The sequence below is a fragment of the Pongo abelii genome, chromosome 5, assembly GCF_028885655.2.
Source record: "Pongo abelii isolate AG06213 chromosome 5, NHGRI_mPonAbe1-v2.0_pri, whole genome shotgun sequence".
In the NCBI taxonomy this organism is placed as follows: Eukaryota; Metazoa; Chordata; class Mammalia; order Primates; family Hominidae; genus Pongo; species Pongo abelii.
This window is the reverse complement of record NC_071990.2, coordinates 3,597,083-3,616,135: the sequence shown is the minus strand read 5'-3', so window position 1 is coordinate 3,616,135 and position 19,053 is coordinate 3,597,083. Positions and strand designations below refer to the sequence as shown.

Genomic DNA, 19,053 nt, shown 5'->3' with positions numbered 1-19,053 from the left:
GCAAGGAATTCAGGGCTTGGGGAGGAGGCATCCAGAGAGTCTGGTACTTTTGTTGTTTTCTCTTTTTCTTCCTTCTCCACCCTGCTTGCCCGGCATGCGGGGAGGTGGGGTGAGGCTGGGGAAGACGGCAGAGGGTCGTCCAGCCCCTTCCTCTGGTGACGGCCAGGGCATCGTGCTTGGGCGTAGGCACAGGCCACATGGACAGACGCCCCAGGGTTTTCCAGTGGCTGAGTCGCAGACCACGGACCCTGCCCCTCTTGGACCCTTGTGCCCTGCACAGCTGGCCGCCTGAGCCTGTGTGGCTGAGGTCAGTGGAGGGGACAGGGTCAGACAGCCCCATGGATGCCTGCTGGGATACCAGGTGAACCAGGCGAAGGGGCACCTGGCACGTGCTTGAGGAAGTGGGGAGAAGGTTCTTGGCCTCCACTGATCCCCACTGACCCCAGTTATGGGGATGCCCCTGCGGTAATACACTCTTTCAGAAGTGCCTTTGACCTATGTCTGGGAAGCCCTGGTGGGAGTTTCCATGGACTCTATTCTCTGGGGCCTCTTAATTTCAGTCAGGAAGTTTAAGAAATGTTTTTTTAATCTCTTTTATAGACCTATTCAACAAATTGCTTGAATACTGAACAGGCTTTTCCCCTGTAAAACAAAATCAGACCAGAACTTCTGAAAAACTTAGTCTCCGGACCAATCATAATAGGTTGGTGCAAAAGTAATCGCAGTAATCACAGTTTTTGCCATTAATAGTTCTGGGACTTAAGCCTTTGTGGTTTAATCACCACTCACAGGCACGTTTGCGTCAGCCTCAGTCACACAAGTGCGGGGGAGACGCCGGTGTCCTTGGGCACCTACTTCCCCATCCCTGCAGAGCCGAGGGATAGAACCTGTGATGGGAAGACTTCTGCTCTGCACTTCTCATGGGGAGATAGAAAAGCACCCGAGCCTTCATGCCTCGAGCTATGGTATTTTAAAAATAAAATATTGTACTGCCTGACAGCCACTCGGGCATGTGGTGGCCACGAGAAGCACAGAGGCTCAGATTCCTGGAAAGGGGCATGAGTCATGTCCACTTTGGTTTTCTCAGGCAGAGATCTGACTTTTTTCCTTGTAAACGTGGCATGTAAATGACTGGTCTAAACAGGGGCTCCATTTCCAGGGGTCTGTGATCTGAGCAGCCGTGGCCAGCAGAGTGAGTCCTACCCTGTGTTATTGGGGGTGGGCTGGTCCTGGGCCAGCACCCCTGGCTGTAGCCACCACACTGGTGGGGCCTGATTCACCCTGGGCTGAGCTCTGGCTGTGACCAGGGTGATTATGGAGTTTGCCAGGCTGCCCCACTTGGAGGGATCTTACACCTCCCATCTGCTTTTCAGATTGACAGTACCAACTGTAGCACAGACTTAACGGATCATTGGGTAGGTGAAACATCGAATGAGGCTTAGAGCAGGACTTCCAGAATGGGGCTATAGGTGCATAAGGCTGAATGAATATTCCTGACGTCTCATTACAGACGACGGCCCTGGCGGTTCGTGGGCACCTGTTGTGTATTGAATTGGGAGCACGTTTCCTGGTGTGCTCTTCTGACTTTGAGCATTTCTGTCTCAATTCTAGGACTGGTTGCCATAAAGGAAGCCCACGACATAGAGACCAGGCTTAATGAGGTGGAGAAGCTGCTGAAGACGATCATAAGCATGCCCTGTAAAGTGAGTGCGGCCAGGCCCCGGGCTGGGCAGGGAGGTGGGAGGCGCTGGCACCTCCCAAATGCGAAAGGCGTCCATCCCCCAGAGAGTTGACTTGCTTGCTCCATCTCACTTAGCCGTTTTGTTCCCTCCCTGGAAGTACCAGGTGATAGGGACGGGGTAGAGGTGTGCAGGTGTAATCAGGAGAAAGAAGGCTTTCGTGGGCTCCAGTGGCCCTGGTTTTTCCTCCCTGGGGAAAGAGTGAAAATGAGGGATGCAGGGAGGCATGGGTGGAATGGCGTGGGGCCTCTCTGGCTGCAGGGGGCCTTTGCTTTCTGCCTCTGCTCAGAATCCACTGCCTTGCTGAGGGGATTTTAGAACAGACATGTGGAAACCAAGCGGAACGTTGGCGTCAGCACAGCGGGGCACATTGCCCAGATTTGACCATCAGCTCCCTTTCCATGTAAGCCTGCGGGCTTCGTTGTGAGTGGTGGTTAAGAACCTGGACTTGAGCGCCAGGTAGACCTCCTTAGCTCCTGGCAGCTTCCCTTTCTTTCTGGCCAATGGGGAGAGTGGACACAGCCTACAGTTGACTGTAGAGGGAGGGAGGTGTGAGTGAAACTGGCACATCGGAGCCATGATTCCCTCCACTGCCCAGGTCGCTGAGGCCTTGCCTTTCAGCTGCCCAGGCCATGAGCACGTGAGGGCTGTGCACTGATGGCAGCCCCGCCCCTGCGGCCAGCCAAGGGAGCATCTGGACATTGATGGGGCGTTTGCATCACACAGGCTGCCTCTGCGGAGGAGTGGGGCCCCTCTGTTGGTAGACAGACAGGGCCAGCGTGTAGAGGCTGTTCATTTTTAATAATCCCTGTATTTCTCCCTAGTATTCTAGATCAGAAGTTGTGCTCACCTTCTTCGAAAGATCTCCTCTGGATCAGGTGTTAAAAAATGATAATGTACATAAAATTCAACCCAGCTTTCAAAGTCCAGTCAAAATATCAGGTAAGAGCTACAAAGGAGGCGTTGGTGGGAGGGACTGCTGTTGAGGCTGAGGCGTCACAGAAACCCTCACAGTTGGCTGTCTATGAGGCTGGGCCACACTTTTCCAGAAAGACAATCCAAGAGAAATGTGAATGTACAGGGAGAGGCTGTTGCCTGATTCCTCCAAGCGGTGTGTTTCCTCCTGTGGTTTTCACTCTTGCTGCGTCCTCAGGGGTTTGTTTGGCATGTAAATTGGAACTCACATAAGAAATGGTATAATGATGAACAAACACGTTGATGATAGAGTTTGAAGCAAACTATTGGAATCCACCGGTCCGCCTGCGGAAGTGAGACAGCCCATGTCACGTGGCATTGAATTTGGTTCTTGCTTTTAGGGGCAGCCATAACCAAAGGGACGCACCGGCTTTAGGTCTCCTTAGCGTGGATGTGGGAATGTGGCTTCTGGCGCAGGAAGGAAGGAAGGGGAAGCTGGGGCCTCTTGGCCAGTCCAAGTTTGGTGACTTACTAAGATCTGGGTTGCAGGTGTCATGAGAACACTAGACTTGTTTTTTGCAGCACTATTTTGACAAAGGCTGATGAGGAGGATTTTGTAGGGAAAAGAGCTCTGTCCTGGGAGTCTCTAGGACTGGATTTTCCCAAGCAAGTGGCAATCACCTTGTGACATAAGAAGTGACAGTTGTGTGCGATCTTGCCATGGTCTGCCTGGTGGACAGGGAGGGAAGGGGAGACTCATGAGAGGAGACATGGCTCAGCCAGAGGAGAGCACCTCCATGATGTTGCATCTGTGGGAAGGAGAGCAGGGGGCCTGTGTCCGTCATTCTGTTTCCGAATGGAGGAGGAAGCAGGGGAGAAGGAGGGATGGAGGACTCAGAAGGATGTCAAGGGAGAAGAGCAGATGAGAGGGGGTCTGAGCCCAGAGCTGACTCGGAATGGGGAGACCAGAGGACAATGGGGATGGGTGACTGATGCTGTTGGCTGTGAACGTGGCCTTGCTGATTACGGGCCACAGCACAGGTGGGATTCTGAATTGTGTGCTTGGGAGAACTGGGTGGGGTGGGCAGGTTCTGGAACCTGGAGTGGAAGATGGTTTTGTAGATATTAATAGGATTGTGTGTGCACAGGGTGGTGGCATGCCTGACCCTGTCTGTGGCTGCTGCTTTGTTTTGTTTTTTACTTTTTTGTTTGTTTTTACTGACACATAATTATTGTACATATTTATGGGGTAAAGTGTGATGTTTTGATACATGTGTATATTGTGTAAAAATCAGATCAGAGTATTTAGCATTTCCATTATCTCAAACATTCATCTTTTCTTTGTGGTGAGAACATTCAAAATCCTCTCTTCCAGCTATTTTGAAATACACAAGGTGGTACTGTTAACCCTGGTCACCCTACTGTGCAGTAGACAGCAGAGCTTATTCCTCTCACTGTCACTTTGGGCTCACTGACCAGCCTCTTCCAGTCCACCGCTGGCCCCTCCCCAGCCTCTGGTAACCACTGTTCTACTTGCTGCTTCTATGATCTCCCCTTCTCTAGATTCCACATATGGGTGAGATCTTGTGACATTTGTCTTTCTGTGCCTAGCTTATTTCACTTAACATAATGCCTGCAGGCTCATTCATGTTGCCACAAATGACAGCATTTCATTCTTTTTAATGGCTGAATAGTATTCCATTGTGCATGTGTACCACATTTCCTTTACTCATTCATTGGTTGGTAGACACTTTGGTGGTTTTCATTGTGTGTTCTTGGCACCTTTGTCAAAAATCAGTTGGCTGTATATCGATTTATTTCTGTGTTCTTTACTCTGTTCCATTGGTCTATGTGTCTTTTTATGCTAGTACCATGCTGTTTTGGTTACTGTAGCTCTGTCGTATATTTTGAAGTTGTATAGTGTGATGCCTCTGGCTTTGCTCAAGATTGCTTTGGCTGTTTGGCATCTTTTGTGGTTCTGTATACGTTTTAGGATTGTTTTGCTTATTTTTGTTGTTGTTGTTTTGTTTGTTGGTTTTGTTTTGTTTTGAGACAGGGTCTCCCTCTGTTGCCCAGGCTGGAGTGCAGTGGCGCAGTTACAGCTCAAGTGATCCTCCTGCCTCAGCCTGCCAAGTAGCTGGGACTACAGGCATACCCCATCATGCCAGGCTAATTTTTGTATTTTTTGTAGAGATGAGGTTTTGCCATGTTTCCCAAGCTGGTCTCAAGCTCCTGAGCTCAAGCAATCCATCTGCCTTGGCCTCCCAAAGTGCTGGGATTATAGGTATTAGCCACCACGCCCGGCCTAGGATTGATTTTTTTTCTATTCCTGTGAAGAATGTCATTTATATTTTGATGCGGATTGTGATGAATTTGTAGATCACTTTGGGTGGTATGCTGCTTTTGATATCTCCCTAAGATAGCTTCCTATGTGCCCTTAGACAACAGCAGTAAGTACAGGAGCCCCTTTTTAGCTGGCACTGGGTCTCCAGAACCTTTATAGGAGAGTGAGGATGGCTGGGTCCTTTATCCTGGCTGAGTGTCTATGGATCCTCATCTCAGAGGGCTCACAGAGGGCTCTGGAGTCCTAATTGTCTATTGCTCTGAATTTTGCATTTTGTAGTGCGGAGCATGGGGAAGCCTGGTTCTTTAGTCTGAGTGGGGAGAGTCCTAGCACCAGTGTCTCTGTTTTGGTTTGTTTTGCTCTATTTGGGCAACCCAGAGATCAAGGAGCAGCAGAGTCCTCTTAGTGCCTTGCCTTGTGGGAGGTGCTGGCCCCCGAGTGAGAGGGACAGATTAGAGCTGCCTGGAGCCACCTCTGATGGAGAAGCTCCTGAGGCACAGTGCCCAGCACATGCTTCAGCCTGCCCTGGCCTCCCGTTTCTATCAGCGATGTGGATGAACACATGTCCCACGTGGACCCTAAGGGGCGAGCATAGTGAGACAAAATCTAACAGGGAGAAACGTAGAGTCTCATGTTGTCGTTGAAAGTATGTTTTCTTTGCCTTTTTGCAAGGGCTTGAGGACAGGTTTCAGCCACGGCTGTCTGTGGCCTTCAGTGTGTGATGGAGGTGCAGTGTCCACGTCTAGGAAGGCAGGGGTCCTGGCCTCCTTATGCAAGTCAAGACTGTCCCCGGGATGCAGCAAGATGAATTATTGCATCCAGAGAAGAGGGTCTGGCGGGCAGGGGTCAGAAGAATGGGAGGAAATGTGGAAGGGCAGCTAGGAGGAAGGGGATGCCACCTTCAGATGTTGGTGGGCTGCCATGGGAAGGGGTCAGGTAGAGGCTGGCACTGGGCCTGTGGGTAGAAGTAACTGTGGGTGACTTTGGCTCAGCACAGAACACGTTCTAACATCTGGGGCTGCCTAACCATGGAGTCTGCACCAGCCTGTGGCTAACAGTCTCAGTGCAAAGTCTGGGGGCCCAGAGGTGTTACTGCAGGAGGCGGCAGGCGGTACGGCCTCTTGCAGCCTTGTAGAGCCGAGGGTCTCAAGTGCTCTGGGTGTTTCCTCCTCTTCCTCTGCCCTGCCAGTCACTGAGTCTGGTGTTCTTTCTCTGAACCCCCCAGACCTTCCGATCTCTGTTCCCAGTCTAGCCGGCCCCTCACTGTGTCTAAGGGAGCTTCTTAATCTAGAGCAGTTGTGCCTGCCTGTGGTGAGGTGGTACACCCACCCACACCATAGCAGATACCTCCCTTCAGGAATGCTTTTTAATGAAATTACTATTGACAATAAATAGCCCCAACATCCCTTTGAGAAAATGGCTCACACATAGGCACATCGTGTTCTCAGTCTTGGTCCCATATTTGGCATGTTTCTGGATCTGTGGCTCCCCAGGCTGAGGCACGGGGTCCAGAGAGTCCTGGTATCACCTGAGACTGTCCACATGGCTTTCTCTCATGCCTCCCCCTTTCTCCAGGATATGAACCCGAGGACTGAGCCAGTCATCCCAAAGCTCTGACCTCTGAGGCTCATTAACTGTCTTAAAAGCTCACTCTCACAATCAAGCCCAAGTTCTTGGTCATTCTGGGCATTCAGAGCCTAGCCCACGCAAGCCATTTGATGTTGTCACCTCCACTCCAGAGCCTCGGCCTCCTGCAGGGGACTGGCCAGCCGTTGCATGGACTGTGGCCCTGCAGGGTCCTTCTTGCAAACCTGCCTGTCCACTGCTGTCCTGGTTGATTCCATTCATTCCCGGCTGAGAGCCCACACCCACCCTCCTCCTCCATTTCTTATGCCACTGACATACGTGTAGGGAGGCGGTGCCATGGGGAACAGGCACTGTCTGTCTCTGCTCTCATGATGTAGGCTGGGGATGGGGACCTGCAGGCGCCGAGTGCCTTGGCTTCTCTAGGACAGTTTAGTTGTCAGGAGCTCCACTAGATGGCGCTCGGCGCTAGCAGGCGCGGCGACTGTTTCCACATCCTGGGGCCACGGTGAGGACAGTCAGGATGGACTGCGTCCCTTGGCAATGCTTCCAACCAGTGCAGCCTTAATCATTCTTTGTCCCAATGCTTATCAAATGTAAGAAAGCAGGACTCTAGAGCGTTCTGCCCCGTGGCTGCAGCTGTGTAACATAAAAGGAAATGCAAACCTCGGCTTCGATCTGGCAACTTGGACTCATCAATCTCAGCCACAAAATCTGACCATTCAGGTTTAAGAGGCCTGGAAATGAATCACAATTTTATTTTTCATTAATCTGGCTTCTGGCCAATCTCAACCTTAGTTTTACTATGTAGGGATAGCCCAGTTAGCCAGTTAATACAAGGGCACTGCTTTGGGTTTTGTTCCGTTGCTGGAGTACATGGGAAATACAGTGGGAGAGAGGAGGTGAAAGGGAGGAAGGCTAGAGTATGAATGCTTTCACGGCTGAGACTGCATGTCTGCTGAGAAAAGGAATAGAGTTATTGAAGTGAGGGATTCTGATGTTTGTGGGGCTATGAAAACATAGCTGCATCTAAAAAACAGAAAAATTGCCATCAGGCAAACAGACACATTGGTAATTGTTGCAAAAAAGATCCATTGATTGATAGATGCAAAGATTTGTGAGTGAAACTTGGAGGAGAAACAGGATTTGCATAGCCTCAAGGCATCCTCCTTCAATTATTAACTACAAAAGGAAAGGTGGTAACTTCACTGTGGAAACAGCTGGCAGAAGCCTCCCCACCAGGCACTCCACAGCAGCCTCACCAGCAGCAGGACCTGTCAGCATCACCCCCACCCCCATATGCCACTCCAGGTCTCATGCAGCGTCACTGTGTAGGATTCCTGCCAAAAATGCATCACCTCGATCGAATCACTCTGAAACTGCCAACAAACCCAAATCGAGGGACATTTGCTAAAATAGCTCAGTCCTCTCTTAAGAGTGTTATAGTCATGAGGGACAAGGAAAGATGGAGGAACCGTCAGAGGTCGTAGAAGACCAAGACAGAGCAACTCATTGCAACAAGGGATCCTGGATTGGGGCCCCCACGGAAAAGAGGAACATTGGTGGAAAAACTGTTGAAATTCAAGTGAAGGAGGTCTTTCATTTAGTTAACAGAATTGTGCCAACGTCAGTTTCCATGGAAGAGCAGGGCTGTTTTCATTTGGAAAAATATGAGTGTAAAAAAATAGCTTGAAAGTCAACTATTTCATGGAATCAGTCATGTATGTGATTAAAATGGCTACATTGGTCAAGGATTCTTGCTATAAATACTAAGCTGACTTCTAAGACATTCACGTTGTATGTTTGAAGAGAGGCTCAGATGCTATAATTTTTCTTGAATTACAACATTTTCTTCTGTTCTTTTTTATTTACATCATAACAGATGTGAGGACATTACTAACAATGATCATAATAGCTATGAGGAAGTGCGGACCTCAGCCTTGATACGGCTACTTGGACTCATCAATTTCAGCCACAAAATCTGATTATTTAGGTTTAGGGGGCCTGGAAATAGAACACTGTTTTTCATTAATCTGGCTTCTGTATAATATCAACCTTATTTTTACTAAATAGGGGTAGCCCAATTAGGCAATTAATAAAAGGGCACTGAATGATCATGATAGATCACTCAAGACTTTATTGAGCCCTCAGCATTTGCTAGATTCTTTACATACATCATCTCAGTGAGTCTGCACAATGGCCTTTGGAATGGATACCTTTATTCCCATTGTACAGGTGAAGAAACTGAGCAAGAAGTAACCTGCTCTCCAGGCATAAGTAGCAGAGCCTTCCCCAGCTGCACAGTCTGCATGCTTTCCTACCTGCTCGTGCCTCCCGAGGAGCCAGCATTCCCCACTGCAGACATGCCATGCTTGCTAGTGCTCTGGCCGAAGGCACATGGCAAGTTATCAGTGGACTTTGTTACAAGTCAGGCTCCCTGGTCCCGTAGCAGTGAATCTCAGTGCAGCCTTTTGCTTGAAGGTACAAGTTCATGGTCTACACCATGCTCTTGTGAAAACTGACCCGGGAGGTCAACTCCCATTTAAATATCTGCTGTCCGTGGTTGAAACGGGGCACAGACTACAGGCTTAGCAAGATGATCTCCTTAAACCAGTGGTCCCTACAATTAGAGGCTTGCTAGAGTTAAATGTTTTTTCTTCTTTTTTAAAAAACTGTGGACCTGTTCTAATTTCTACAACTTTTCTTAGGACTTTTTTGTTAAAGTGACCAAGTGAATAAAAATGTAAACTGTTACAGAATCTGTGCTCTATTTTCAACTAGCACAGGCATGTAAGAGCTGTGTACACTTCCTTCGGTTTTAAGACAATTTGCTTTTCAATAAACCATCCCTTTCTGAACCCGCGTTGGGAATAAATGTTCCAGAGGTTGCTGCACACCTGCCAGCTGTGTAGCCTGGCTTGCCCCAAGGTTTTTCGAGGTTCTGGGGCTGAGAGCAGAGATGGGATCCAGGAGGGAACCGGAGCTTCTCGGGGATCATCTTTAGTGAAATGCAAGAGTCTAAGCGAAGTCCCTCTCTGGGCCGGGCTTGAGACAGCAAGGTCCATGCAGGAGGCACCAGACGTACCTTAGTGTCCTCCAGGGCCCAGCCAGCCTTGCAAATAATTAAACCACAAGTATGTGCATGAGGCTCCTTGTCATAGGCAATTAAGGAATGATTGCTGACAAATCTATTTTTTGGGGGACTGGTAATGACTCCATTTTATAGAGCTCCAAATTTCACATTTAAGAAAGATTAGGCATGTAAAGTAACTCTTCAGAATTTTATTCAGAAGTGATTTGCAGCAGTGACATTTGTTTTAACTTGCAGGCCACCACCCAACCAAATTCCCTTTGCAGAATGGGTGGGAGAAAGGGGGATGGGGCTTGTCAGCTGGCTGTATGGAGGTTGCTCTGAGGTTTTATGTGCTTCCCAAGAAAGACAGATTTGGGTCAGAGTTAATAAAAACAATAAAGGCAGTGGTTCTGTGCTGCCACCCATTTTAGATAGAGGGGCGAGGGAATCTTAGTTTATCTTGTTAGGATATAGTAGTTTTCACAGTCCGCCTGTTCAGTGAGGCTTTGGTAAGCATCTTCTTTCGCCCCTTTTGCACCTGGAAGTGTGGCTGACCCCAGACTTTGGGCACTGATTCCTCTTTGCGTTGCAGAGCTCCTTCTCAGGACCTGCAGCCCTACCAGGTGGTACAGGGAGGAGGGCAGAGAAGAGCTGAGGACTGATGTCCCCAAGAAACACCAGTGACCCCTTCTCCAGAAAGGCAGGTGGAATTTTAGCAATGACCTGATGAATCTGACTGATGAATCGACATTTTGATCCTATGGGGGACGAGGAGGAAATCTGTTTTTCTTTCCTCATTTTTGTGTAATTTCCCTAATTCTCTTCGTATGGAAAGCAGTTCAAAGAACTGAGAACCAAATACCTAGAAAGATTAAACAGAAAGTGACTATTTCAGTTACCAAAGAAAGCAAATCCATACACAGGAATAAACCAGGCTAAATTGTGGTAAGGTGTAAGAAAAAATAAAGGAAAACAGTCCCCCAAGCAACTAAGGCATCAGATGGGGCAGCAAGCGATGTTCCTGTTGGGTGTGGTCTGCCAGGGGAGAGGGAGGGCTGTTTGGAGCTGTGCCCTGAATGGGAAGAAGATAATCCCTTGGATTTGAGAAGGCACCAGGAATTTGGAGTATATTTTAGGCATGACTTTTATGGGGTGCATAGAGGTTCTGATTCGAAAGAACAGACGAAGGTGGTCCTGGTCTTAGAACTGTGGTTAGGAGATGAGCAGGCTCACGGACAGCTGGAGGACTTTAGCGCCAAGAACTGGCCATGGCTACCAGATCTCATCTGCCAAGCGAGGGGACGGAAACGCGGTCCCTCAGAAAATACAAACGAACGCTGCAGCTTTTTATACCTAGATGGACCAGATGGCGTGATGCGATCCAGGAGTTCATGGGGTTTCAGAGTGAGAAGGATCCTCAGAGATAATACAACTTTGAAATTTTCCATTGGAGGAAACTGAGTCCCAAGGCCATGGAGCTCATTGTCCTGGCTCCTCATCCTCCATTCCAGCCCCTCCAGCCAAGGACGAGCGCAGACTTCCACCTTCTCTAGCTCACGCCGTGCGGCCAGTGTGGACTTAGGAAGTCGTTTTTCTTTGCTGGCTTTTCTAAATTACCCAAGTCTGTGCTTATTTGGAAAAAAAAATCATTTACATACAGAATTTTATAAAGCACAACAGTGAAAGTCACCCTTTGGTTTAAAACGCACACTGAGAAGTAACTCAGGAATGGGCAACCAATATTGTATATTCTCACTTAGAAGTGGGAGCTAAGCTATGAGGATGCAAAGGCATAAGAATGATATCACGGACTTTGGGGACGTGGGGTGAGGGATAAAAGACTACTTATTGGGTATAGTGTACCCTGCTTGGGTGATGGATCCACCAAAATCTCAGAAATCACCGCTAAGGAACTTATTCATGTAACCAAGACCCACCTGTACCCCCAAAACTATTGAAATAAAAATAAAATGCACACTGATTTCATTCAGTCAGAACAACAACTCAGGGCAGTCAATATTGTTACTCCTGTCTTAGCCACAGTGAGAGCTCAGCCAGGAGAGGTACCCTGGGCAGAGCCACGCGTCACTGCCACAGATCTGCTCTCACACGCAGACTCACAGATTTGAGCCCAGTACTCCTTCTTTGTACTCCAGCTTGAAGCCCGCAGCGAAGGGCGTATGGAGAGCGTACTCAGGCAGCCAGAGCATCTTTGTCTGGGGAGAGATACACAGCAGGCCTGGCTCCTGCGGGGGTTGACCTCTTCCCTGACTTTTTGCAGCAGAGCTCTGATTGGGTCTTGGGTGCACAGCATTCTCTTACAGTGTGGAAGAGAGGCATGGGCAACAGGTGGAGGAGAAAGCAGGGAGATGGGAGTAAGCTCCACACTCCAAAACCTCAAGCACCGACCCCTCCTGAGGACTCACCTTGTTGCTTTGATTTTCAGAAATCATGAGGTCCAATGGATTTTGTTTAGCAAATACCGAAACAATAGTTATTGACCACAGTATACCAAACGGAAGAGACCAGCACCTGGGCGTGGACCCAACAGAGCATTTGTAAGTATGCTGATTTGAATATCGTTTCATAGACTGTCCTGAGCCATTTGCCTTGTGGGGTGGGGGCTCACTGTTCTTATGGAAGGAAGTGGGTGCCCAGAGCCACCCAGCAGTTCCTACCTACATTTGGGCACTGATTTTAGAAGTTTGCCTTTCCCAGAGTCTGGTGAGATCTTGATTAGTAAATCTGTGGAGGATGGAGTTGCTGGCTCTGAGGGGCATTTAGGAGATGTTGCAGGGCTAGGGGCCTGGTTTGTGTGGGGCCCTGAAGGGTGTGATGCTGTCTCCAGGGCCAGGAGGGCCACATGCCTCACACTCCATGGTCCTGATTCCCTGAGATGGGGACATGTTTGCCTCATGGCTGCCTGCCCTGTGCTGAAGATGTAGGATGTGTCTGATTACTGAGGCTGGACAGCCAAAGCCACCACTGTCTTCTCCGCTCTTTCTGTCTCTGATTTGACTGTAACACATGCTCTAGAGAGCCCGACACTGGGGTCGGCAGCACCTTCAGCCTTGGCTCTCCTCCAGGCATCTTCTTGGTGAATTATGGGGGCACCAGGGTCCCCAGACAGCTTGGGGTGGACAGCCAAATCCAGACTGCTTCTTGGCTGTATGAGCTCAGAAAGTTATTTAACCTTTCCTGACTTCTCTTACCTTCACGGGACCGTTCTGCTGTCCCACCATGGGCTGTGTTGAAAACCACAGATGATGAGTGTAAAACATCCCGCTTGAGAGTCCCACAGAGGCAGCTCTGGCTGCAGAGTCTCCCTATGGGCCCAGGAATGACATAGCCTGGGGATGGTCCAGGTCTTGCCCCACCCATTTGTCAGCCCTCCATAGCAGCAGATTGAAACTAGAGCCGGCCACATGTGCCGAGACCCACATCCGGGCCTGTGGGCTGCTGGGCTGTGACCCTAGCATGAACCTGGGCTCCAGCCGGTGGCCTGGGCCTCCTCTGCTGAATCCCTGCTCCATGACTGAGCATGGGGGGGAGTCCCTGTCAGGCTTGTGAGACTGGCTCCTGCTAACAGACCCCACCTTTACCAGTGTGTCTCTCGGGTAGATGGTGCGAGAATCCTTCCCAATAGAGGGGTCATGAGCTGCTGGTGGCAGAGGCTGTGCCAGTGGGGCCAAGGCTGCAGCTTTCCTGACCTGCCTTGCCCCTTTGTGTCCCTTGCCCTGACCCCACTGTACATAGCTCATTCACTCATTACCTGTGGGTCCCCCATGCCAACAGGCTGGCACCGTTGGAGGTACAAGGCTGGAGTGTAATCATGGATGAAAGAAAGAGGCCCTTTAGCTTGGCAGGGGTAGTTACTGGCCAGGCACTGTCTTGGGGAGAAGACAGATGGAGACCCTTCCTCATCACCAGTTGTGCAGGTTCTGAGTCTGCAGTGTTTCCAAGGGGACCCCTTTCTATATCCAAGAGGCCCTTGGCACCCTGGAATGACGCCAGATTTAGGAGGCAGGTTCAACTGTGAGCAGGCTGGAGCTGAGGAGAAACACATGGAGAGAAGAAAGCCGGGCCAGAGGTGTGGCTCTTGCAGCTGCCCGGGACTGTGTGTGGACAGGAGTGACAGGTCTTGAATAGGCGGCCACCTGCTCCGGGTCGCCTGACTCACAGGGAGAGAGGGCCGAGAAAATCTCCATGACCCCAGAAAAGCCTACAAAGAAACGCCTGCCACCGTGGGGCTCGGGAGCATTTGGAGGGAGTTCCGACTCGGGCTTGCCGGGCCTCTCTCTGGCTGCTCAATCTCGGGCAGCGCAGTGGAGTCGATGATCCAGCTCCAGTGTCTCACAGGGACGATCTGTTTCTAAACGGCACCGGCTGTCGGGTGGGGGGTTGACAGCGACCAAGAGCACAGAGAGACGCCGTTTGTGGAACTGGCGGCTTCACCTCCCTGCGTGGCTGTCCTCCCTGGCACCCGAGGCTGACCGTCTGGCCGGAGTCTGTGAGCCCAGTGCCGCCGGGCCCACGGCAGGGCCCCCACAGCAGAGTCTCAGCAGGCTGCCCCGAGTCTGGCCCCAGGGGCAAGTGGGCACCAGTGCCGGGGCCAGAGACCCACCTGCACTCAGGGAATGGATGTATCTGATAGAGATGGGGCCAGTGGGGACTTCTGGGGCTCTGCAGGTGACAGTCTCAGCTGGCGAAGGGATTGCCCGGCTTCTGGGAGGTCATCCAGGGCCGAGGCACTGGGCGGTTCTGTGGGAACCTCAGGGAGCCTCAGCCCCGTGACTCATTTTCCCTGAGCATCCCAGTCCCCCTCCTTCCTCATGTCCTCAGGGTCGTCCTGTGATCTGGGCGGGGAGGACGGGCAGGTGGTGGGACACTGTTTGAGGTGGCGCTGTGGCTCCGCCCCTTGCCTGGCTTGAACCTTTTGGCACGCCCAAGGTTCCCCCTTGGGTTTCCATCCAGCCCTGGTCTGGGGAAAAGACTTCATTCCCTGGATGAAGTTGGAGAGCTGCTCTGTCTCCGTGAGCCCCCATAGCTTTCCCACCCACAGCTAGGGCTCTTTGTGCCACGGCCTCTGTCCCAGCCTCGTGTTGCCAGGACCGTGAGCATAGGGAAGCCGAGGCGGGGGCTGACACCGCACTCCAGGCCTGGCCGTGGAGTCAGAGGGGAGGCCTTCCTCTGCAGCCTCAGCCTTTCTTATCCAAATGCCTTAAAGCTGTCTTCACAGCCCCGTCCCTTGAGGTCAGCGGGATTCGCACAACGTACTAGGTTTGTGGGGGACATGTGCTCGCCCTGCCTTGTGTGTCCGGCCAGGGGCCCGGACTGTGCAGTAATCTTGGTCATGGCAAAGCTTTCCAGATATGGCTGAGTTCCCACAGTTGTCCACTGGCCAGGGCCACTTTCAGGCACTGGGGGCGGCATAAGAGGCAGCCCCGAGGTGGCTCCCAGGAGGGCGGGGCAGCTGCTTGCCCCTGTCCACACTCCCACGTGGCCTGCCGGGTTTAGGCTGATTCACAGGTTGAGGAAAATCCCACAAGCCTTACAGCTCTGTCCCCCTTCCTGGGGAGAATGTCCTTCTTGTGCTTTTCTTTTTGTTATGCATTTTTTAAAGACTTGGAGTCTCTTTTCTTAACGTAGGAAGTCTGCCTGGGCTGCAAAGGGAATAGAAACAGTTCCAGTGTGTGGGGAGTCAGTATCGCGGGCTTTTACGTCCCCTTAATGTTTGGGGTTTGTATTCTTCCCTAGTTCTCCACACCCCGTGTAAGTCCCCCACATTAGGATGCTTCTCATCTGCCAGATCCCGAATGAAACACGTACCCACATGCAGGCTTCCCTGCTAGAAGGTGTCTCCCGCCGTGACCTCCACGGGCCTCGCTGGCTCTTCTCCAGACTCCTGTTCCCTCCGCAGCCTCCCGTGTGTCTGTGTGTCATCTCTGCTGTGGTCAGGCTGTGAGCTCGTGACCACTCCTCTCTCAGCTGTCCCCAGGGCCCAGCACGAGGCAGGCGCCTCTTCCCTGAGGGCAGACCCTGCCTGCCTGGTTCACTGCTGATCCCACAGCGTGACGCGGTGCTGGGCACAGAACAAGAGGTGAACATCAGCACTCCATGAATGAAGGAATGGATGAAGGCCTCGCTAAGGGTTGTCTAAGCAAATACAGACAGCAGTCTCCAAGGCAGTGGAAACCAGAAGCTCTGGCAGTCTCAGAGTAGGAGCCAGCTCACCAGTTAATTCGTAGCCGTGGTTCTTTGCACACTTACTAGTGGGCATTGAAAGCCACGCTCACGGGCCCGGCGGGTGTTTGGTGTTGATCCCAACAATGAGCCATCCCTCACCTCTGTTTCCTCTAATTTCAGATTTGAGAATGGCAGTGAGTTTCCCTCAGAGCTGGAGGACGGGGACGACCCAGCAGCCTACGTCACCAACCTGTCCTATTACCACCTGGTCCCCTTCGAGACAGACATTTTGGACTGAACCTCTCTATCAGGCCTCCCCCGCCTCAGCTGTTCACTGCCAGCTCTGATGCTGTCCACTGTGCTGACCCCCATGGTCACAGCTGCTGCCCCAGCCCTGGACCTCCCAGATATCTCAGGCCCCACTGACGCCAGGAGGCCTGGGTATCCTGCAAGTGGAGCAGCAGGGGCTCCTAGTGGGCCAGGCTGACCGCAGAGTCTCCAGCAAGCTGAGGTCACGGCTGGAGGCCACAGGGCCTGTGTTCTGAGGGTCTTCACTCCCCGCTTGGTGCCCACAGGGCTGCGCACTGCCAGGGCAGGGACAGTTCCTGTGGGGCTCGCTCTCACTGTTACTGCTTCCTGGGAGGTGCATCCCTCTTGGTCAAGTGGCCTAGCGCTCCCCCCAGCCACCCTGACTCCCCACCATTCCCTCCCACGGCAAACGCACAAAACGTCTTGAGGGAGATTTTGACAAGTCGCCCATTCCAGATGCCACAGGCAGGGGATGTTTAGCAATCCAGGATTTCTCTGAGAACTGGGATGGGCGGCTTTTTTTTTTTTTTTTTCTTTTTATCTTTTATCTGGAAACTGGGTTTGGGTCAACCCCAGGAGTGTTTGCAGAAGGCCCAGCACAGTGGGGGGGTATCAGCTGCAGGGCGGGGAAGGCATTGCCGACCAGATGCCCGTGTGAGCTTGCACTGGCTGTTGGTGGTTCTTCCCAGAGGAAAGGAATTTGTTCCCAGCCTGCCAGGTCTCGGCCTTCAGCGCAGGTCCCGGTGCTGCGGCCACACCGCCCTGGGGTGCTCTTTGACGGAGCTGCCATAATGAACTTGACGGGAATCACGAGGGAAGCTGGGGCTCCCCTGCCCACAGGAGAGGATCCCCGTTCTTCAAGCTTCTCTGCTCAGTGTCTACTAACGACCGACATTTGCTAATGTAAATAATAGTAAATTATTGAGAATTCTAATTCTTTTACACAGTCTGTTTTTAATCTATTTTAATTAAATAAAATCTGTGACTCTACTTTGATCTGTCCAGGATGTTTGTGTGTAAAGGCGTGGTTCTTTCTGTCCCCTGCCTTGGGACAGGGTGGAAACTAAAACTGACTCCTGGGGCCTGGTCCCTCCCCCTCTTCCTGTCACATTCCATGAGTGAGAAAGTGTGTTATGTTCTTACCCTAGGGAAGTGGTCTGCCCAGATTGGAAAATGGACACAGCTTGTTTTATTTTGGAGGGAGAAGGGGGCTGACTTAGGCTTTTTTCTTTTCCTCCATTTTTCTTTTTGGCAGCCAGAGGAATTCTCTTTGATGACCCAGCTGCAAAGCACATGGACTTTCCTTTGGTTTTGCATTTCCCTCTGCCTTCCAGCTGTGTTGTTTAAAGCATCTTGATTTCAAATAGGCTAGTAGGTGGCTCACTCCGGGGTTGACCAGTTGCCTTTCATTTCTGGACGCATCAAATTCGGTTCTGTGCAAGGATGAGGCTTCCTGCTTAGTAGCTAAGATTAGAATTGATCAGCATGTTCAATTAATGCCCATCTGACCTTTAAGGATTGATTCACGGATTCGTCTCATCCGTTTCACAGAGGTGCTTCTCCCCAGCCATTCGGTCACTGTGATGCAGCTTCCTTGGCCACCTCCTTGCTCAGGCTGTGTTCCTCTGTCAAGACTCAAATTTGGCTCCCCAACCTCATCCCCTGCTCAGCCTTCACTGAAAAAGTTTCACTCTTACTAGTCTGTGCGCAATGAGGTCTTGCCAGTAGGGGTGCCATGTTTGGACATCTGTTGTCCTATTAAGCACATCAGAGCATTCTCTGGCTTCCTTTTTTTTTTTTCTGGAAAAACATAAGTCTTGTAAGTCCATTTTTTATATTCCCACACTTGAAAGAGCCATAAGTACAAATAAATGTTTCTTTAGGTGCAAAGATACATGCTTACTGGCACTCAGCATCACTGTTGGAAGCAGTATGGAGTGGTGGCGGCTATGGCAAACGGGCGCTCAGACGCTGCATCAACGGAGCAGCTACCACTGCTCAGTTTAGCTGGTTGTTTTGCCTGCAATATGGGCCCAGTATGGCCAGATCTCCTAGTTTTTCAATAAAAGCTAGAAATCTGACTCTTCCTTGTGAAATATCCCAATTTTGAGGTGTTGGCAAAAAATAAATAAATAAAAATAAACAAAAATATATTAGAAACTTGACCAAGTGAAAGAATTGTGAGTTGTCAGCCTCTAAACTGTCATTTCAGAAAATCGATATCGGAGCCGTTGAGGCTCGTGTGTGAATTTTCACCCTTGCCTGCACATTGCTTCAGGGACCGGCTTCTCTCCTAATTCACTCTCAGGCTCTTTGTGCTGCTCTGGCAACTAAGAGACCCTTGGCTGCAGTGGCTTGGACACTGCCCTTAGTCACTGACAATTGTGTGAAGGCTGCTGTCATAAACTCCACTTAGCTACCTTAGGCTCCTGTGAAGTGGTGGGCAATTCAAACAAATTCCTGTTGTCAAATCATTTAAGTCACCTAAGTTTCCTATTTGAAAAGCGCTTTCGGCATACACTATTTATGGGCTGAGGAATCCCTTCTTTGTCTGTTTTGTAATAAATGCTCATTTTCATGTATGAGGCCTGCCTAAAGTGAAAAATGCACAGTGTAAACATTGCCTAGCCCTGCTTGTAATGATTCCTGCAGAATTGACACTCTCCAGCACTTCCCTTGTCGTGGGGAGGCACACGAGCATAAGCTACCTGGTAACGGAGCCGACTGCGGGCTCATTCATAAGCATACAGTTCTCATGGCTGTGACATTTATTAATAGAAGTATACCTGGGGGTGTTGGCAGCCAAACTGCCCTGAGCAATGTGTCCTAACCTTCGCTAGTTTCTCCTGTTGGGGACAGAACACGTTCTTGGCTTTCATTTTAGAAGCATTCTGTCAAATTAC

The 19,053-nt window shown here is 50.7% G+C and overlaps 1 protein-coding gene across 1 annotated transcript in view; it reads left to right on the top strand.

The window, feature by feature from the left end:
• Positions 1 to 17,140, top strand: part of PXDC1 (PX domain containing 1) — a 29,376-nt gene extending 12,236 nt beyond the window's left edge. The window contains exons 2-5 of the mRNA XM_002816374.6: positions 1,612 to 1,703; positions 2,564 to 2,681; positions 12,102 to 12,213; positions 16,022 to 17,140. Coding sequence (XP_002816420.1) covers positions 1,612 to 1,703; positions 2,564 to 2,681; positions 12,102 to 12,213; positions 16,022 to 16,139 — 440 coding nt within the window. The 3' untranslated portion in view covers positions 16,140 to 17,140. The remainder of the gene's footprint in view (positions 1 to 1,611; positions 1,704 to 2,563; positions 2,682 to 12,101; positions 12,214 to 16,021) is intronic.
• The last annotated feature ends 1,913 nt before the right edge of the window (positions 17,141 to 19,053 follow it).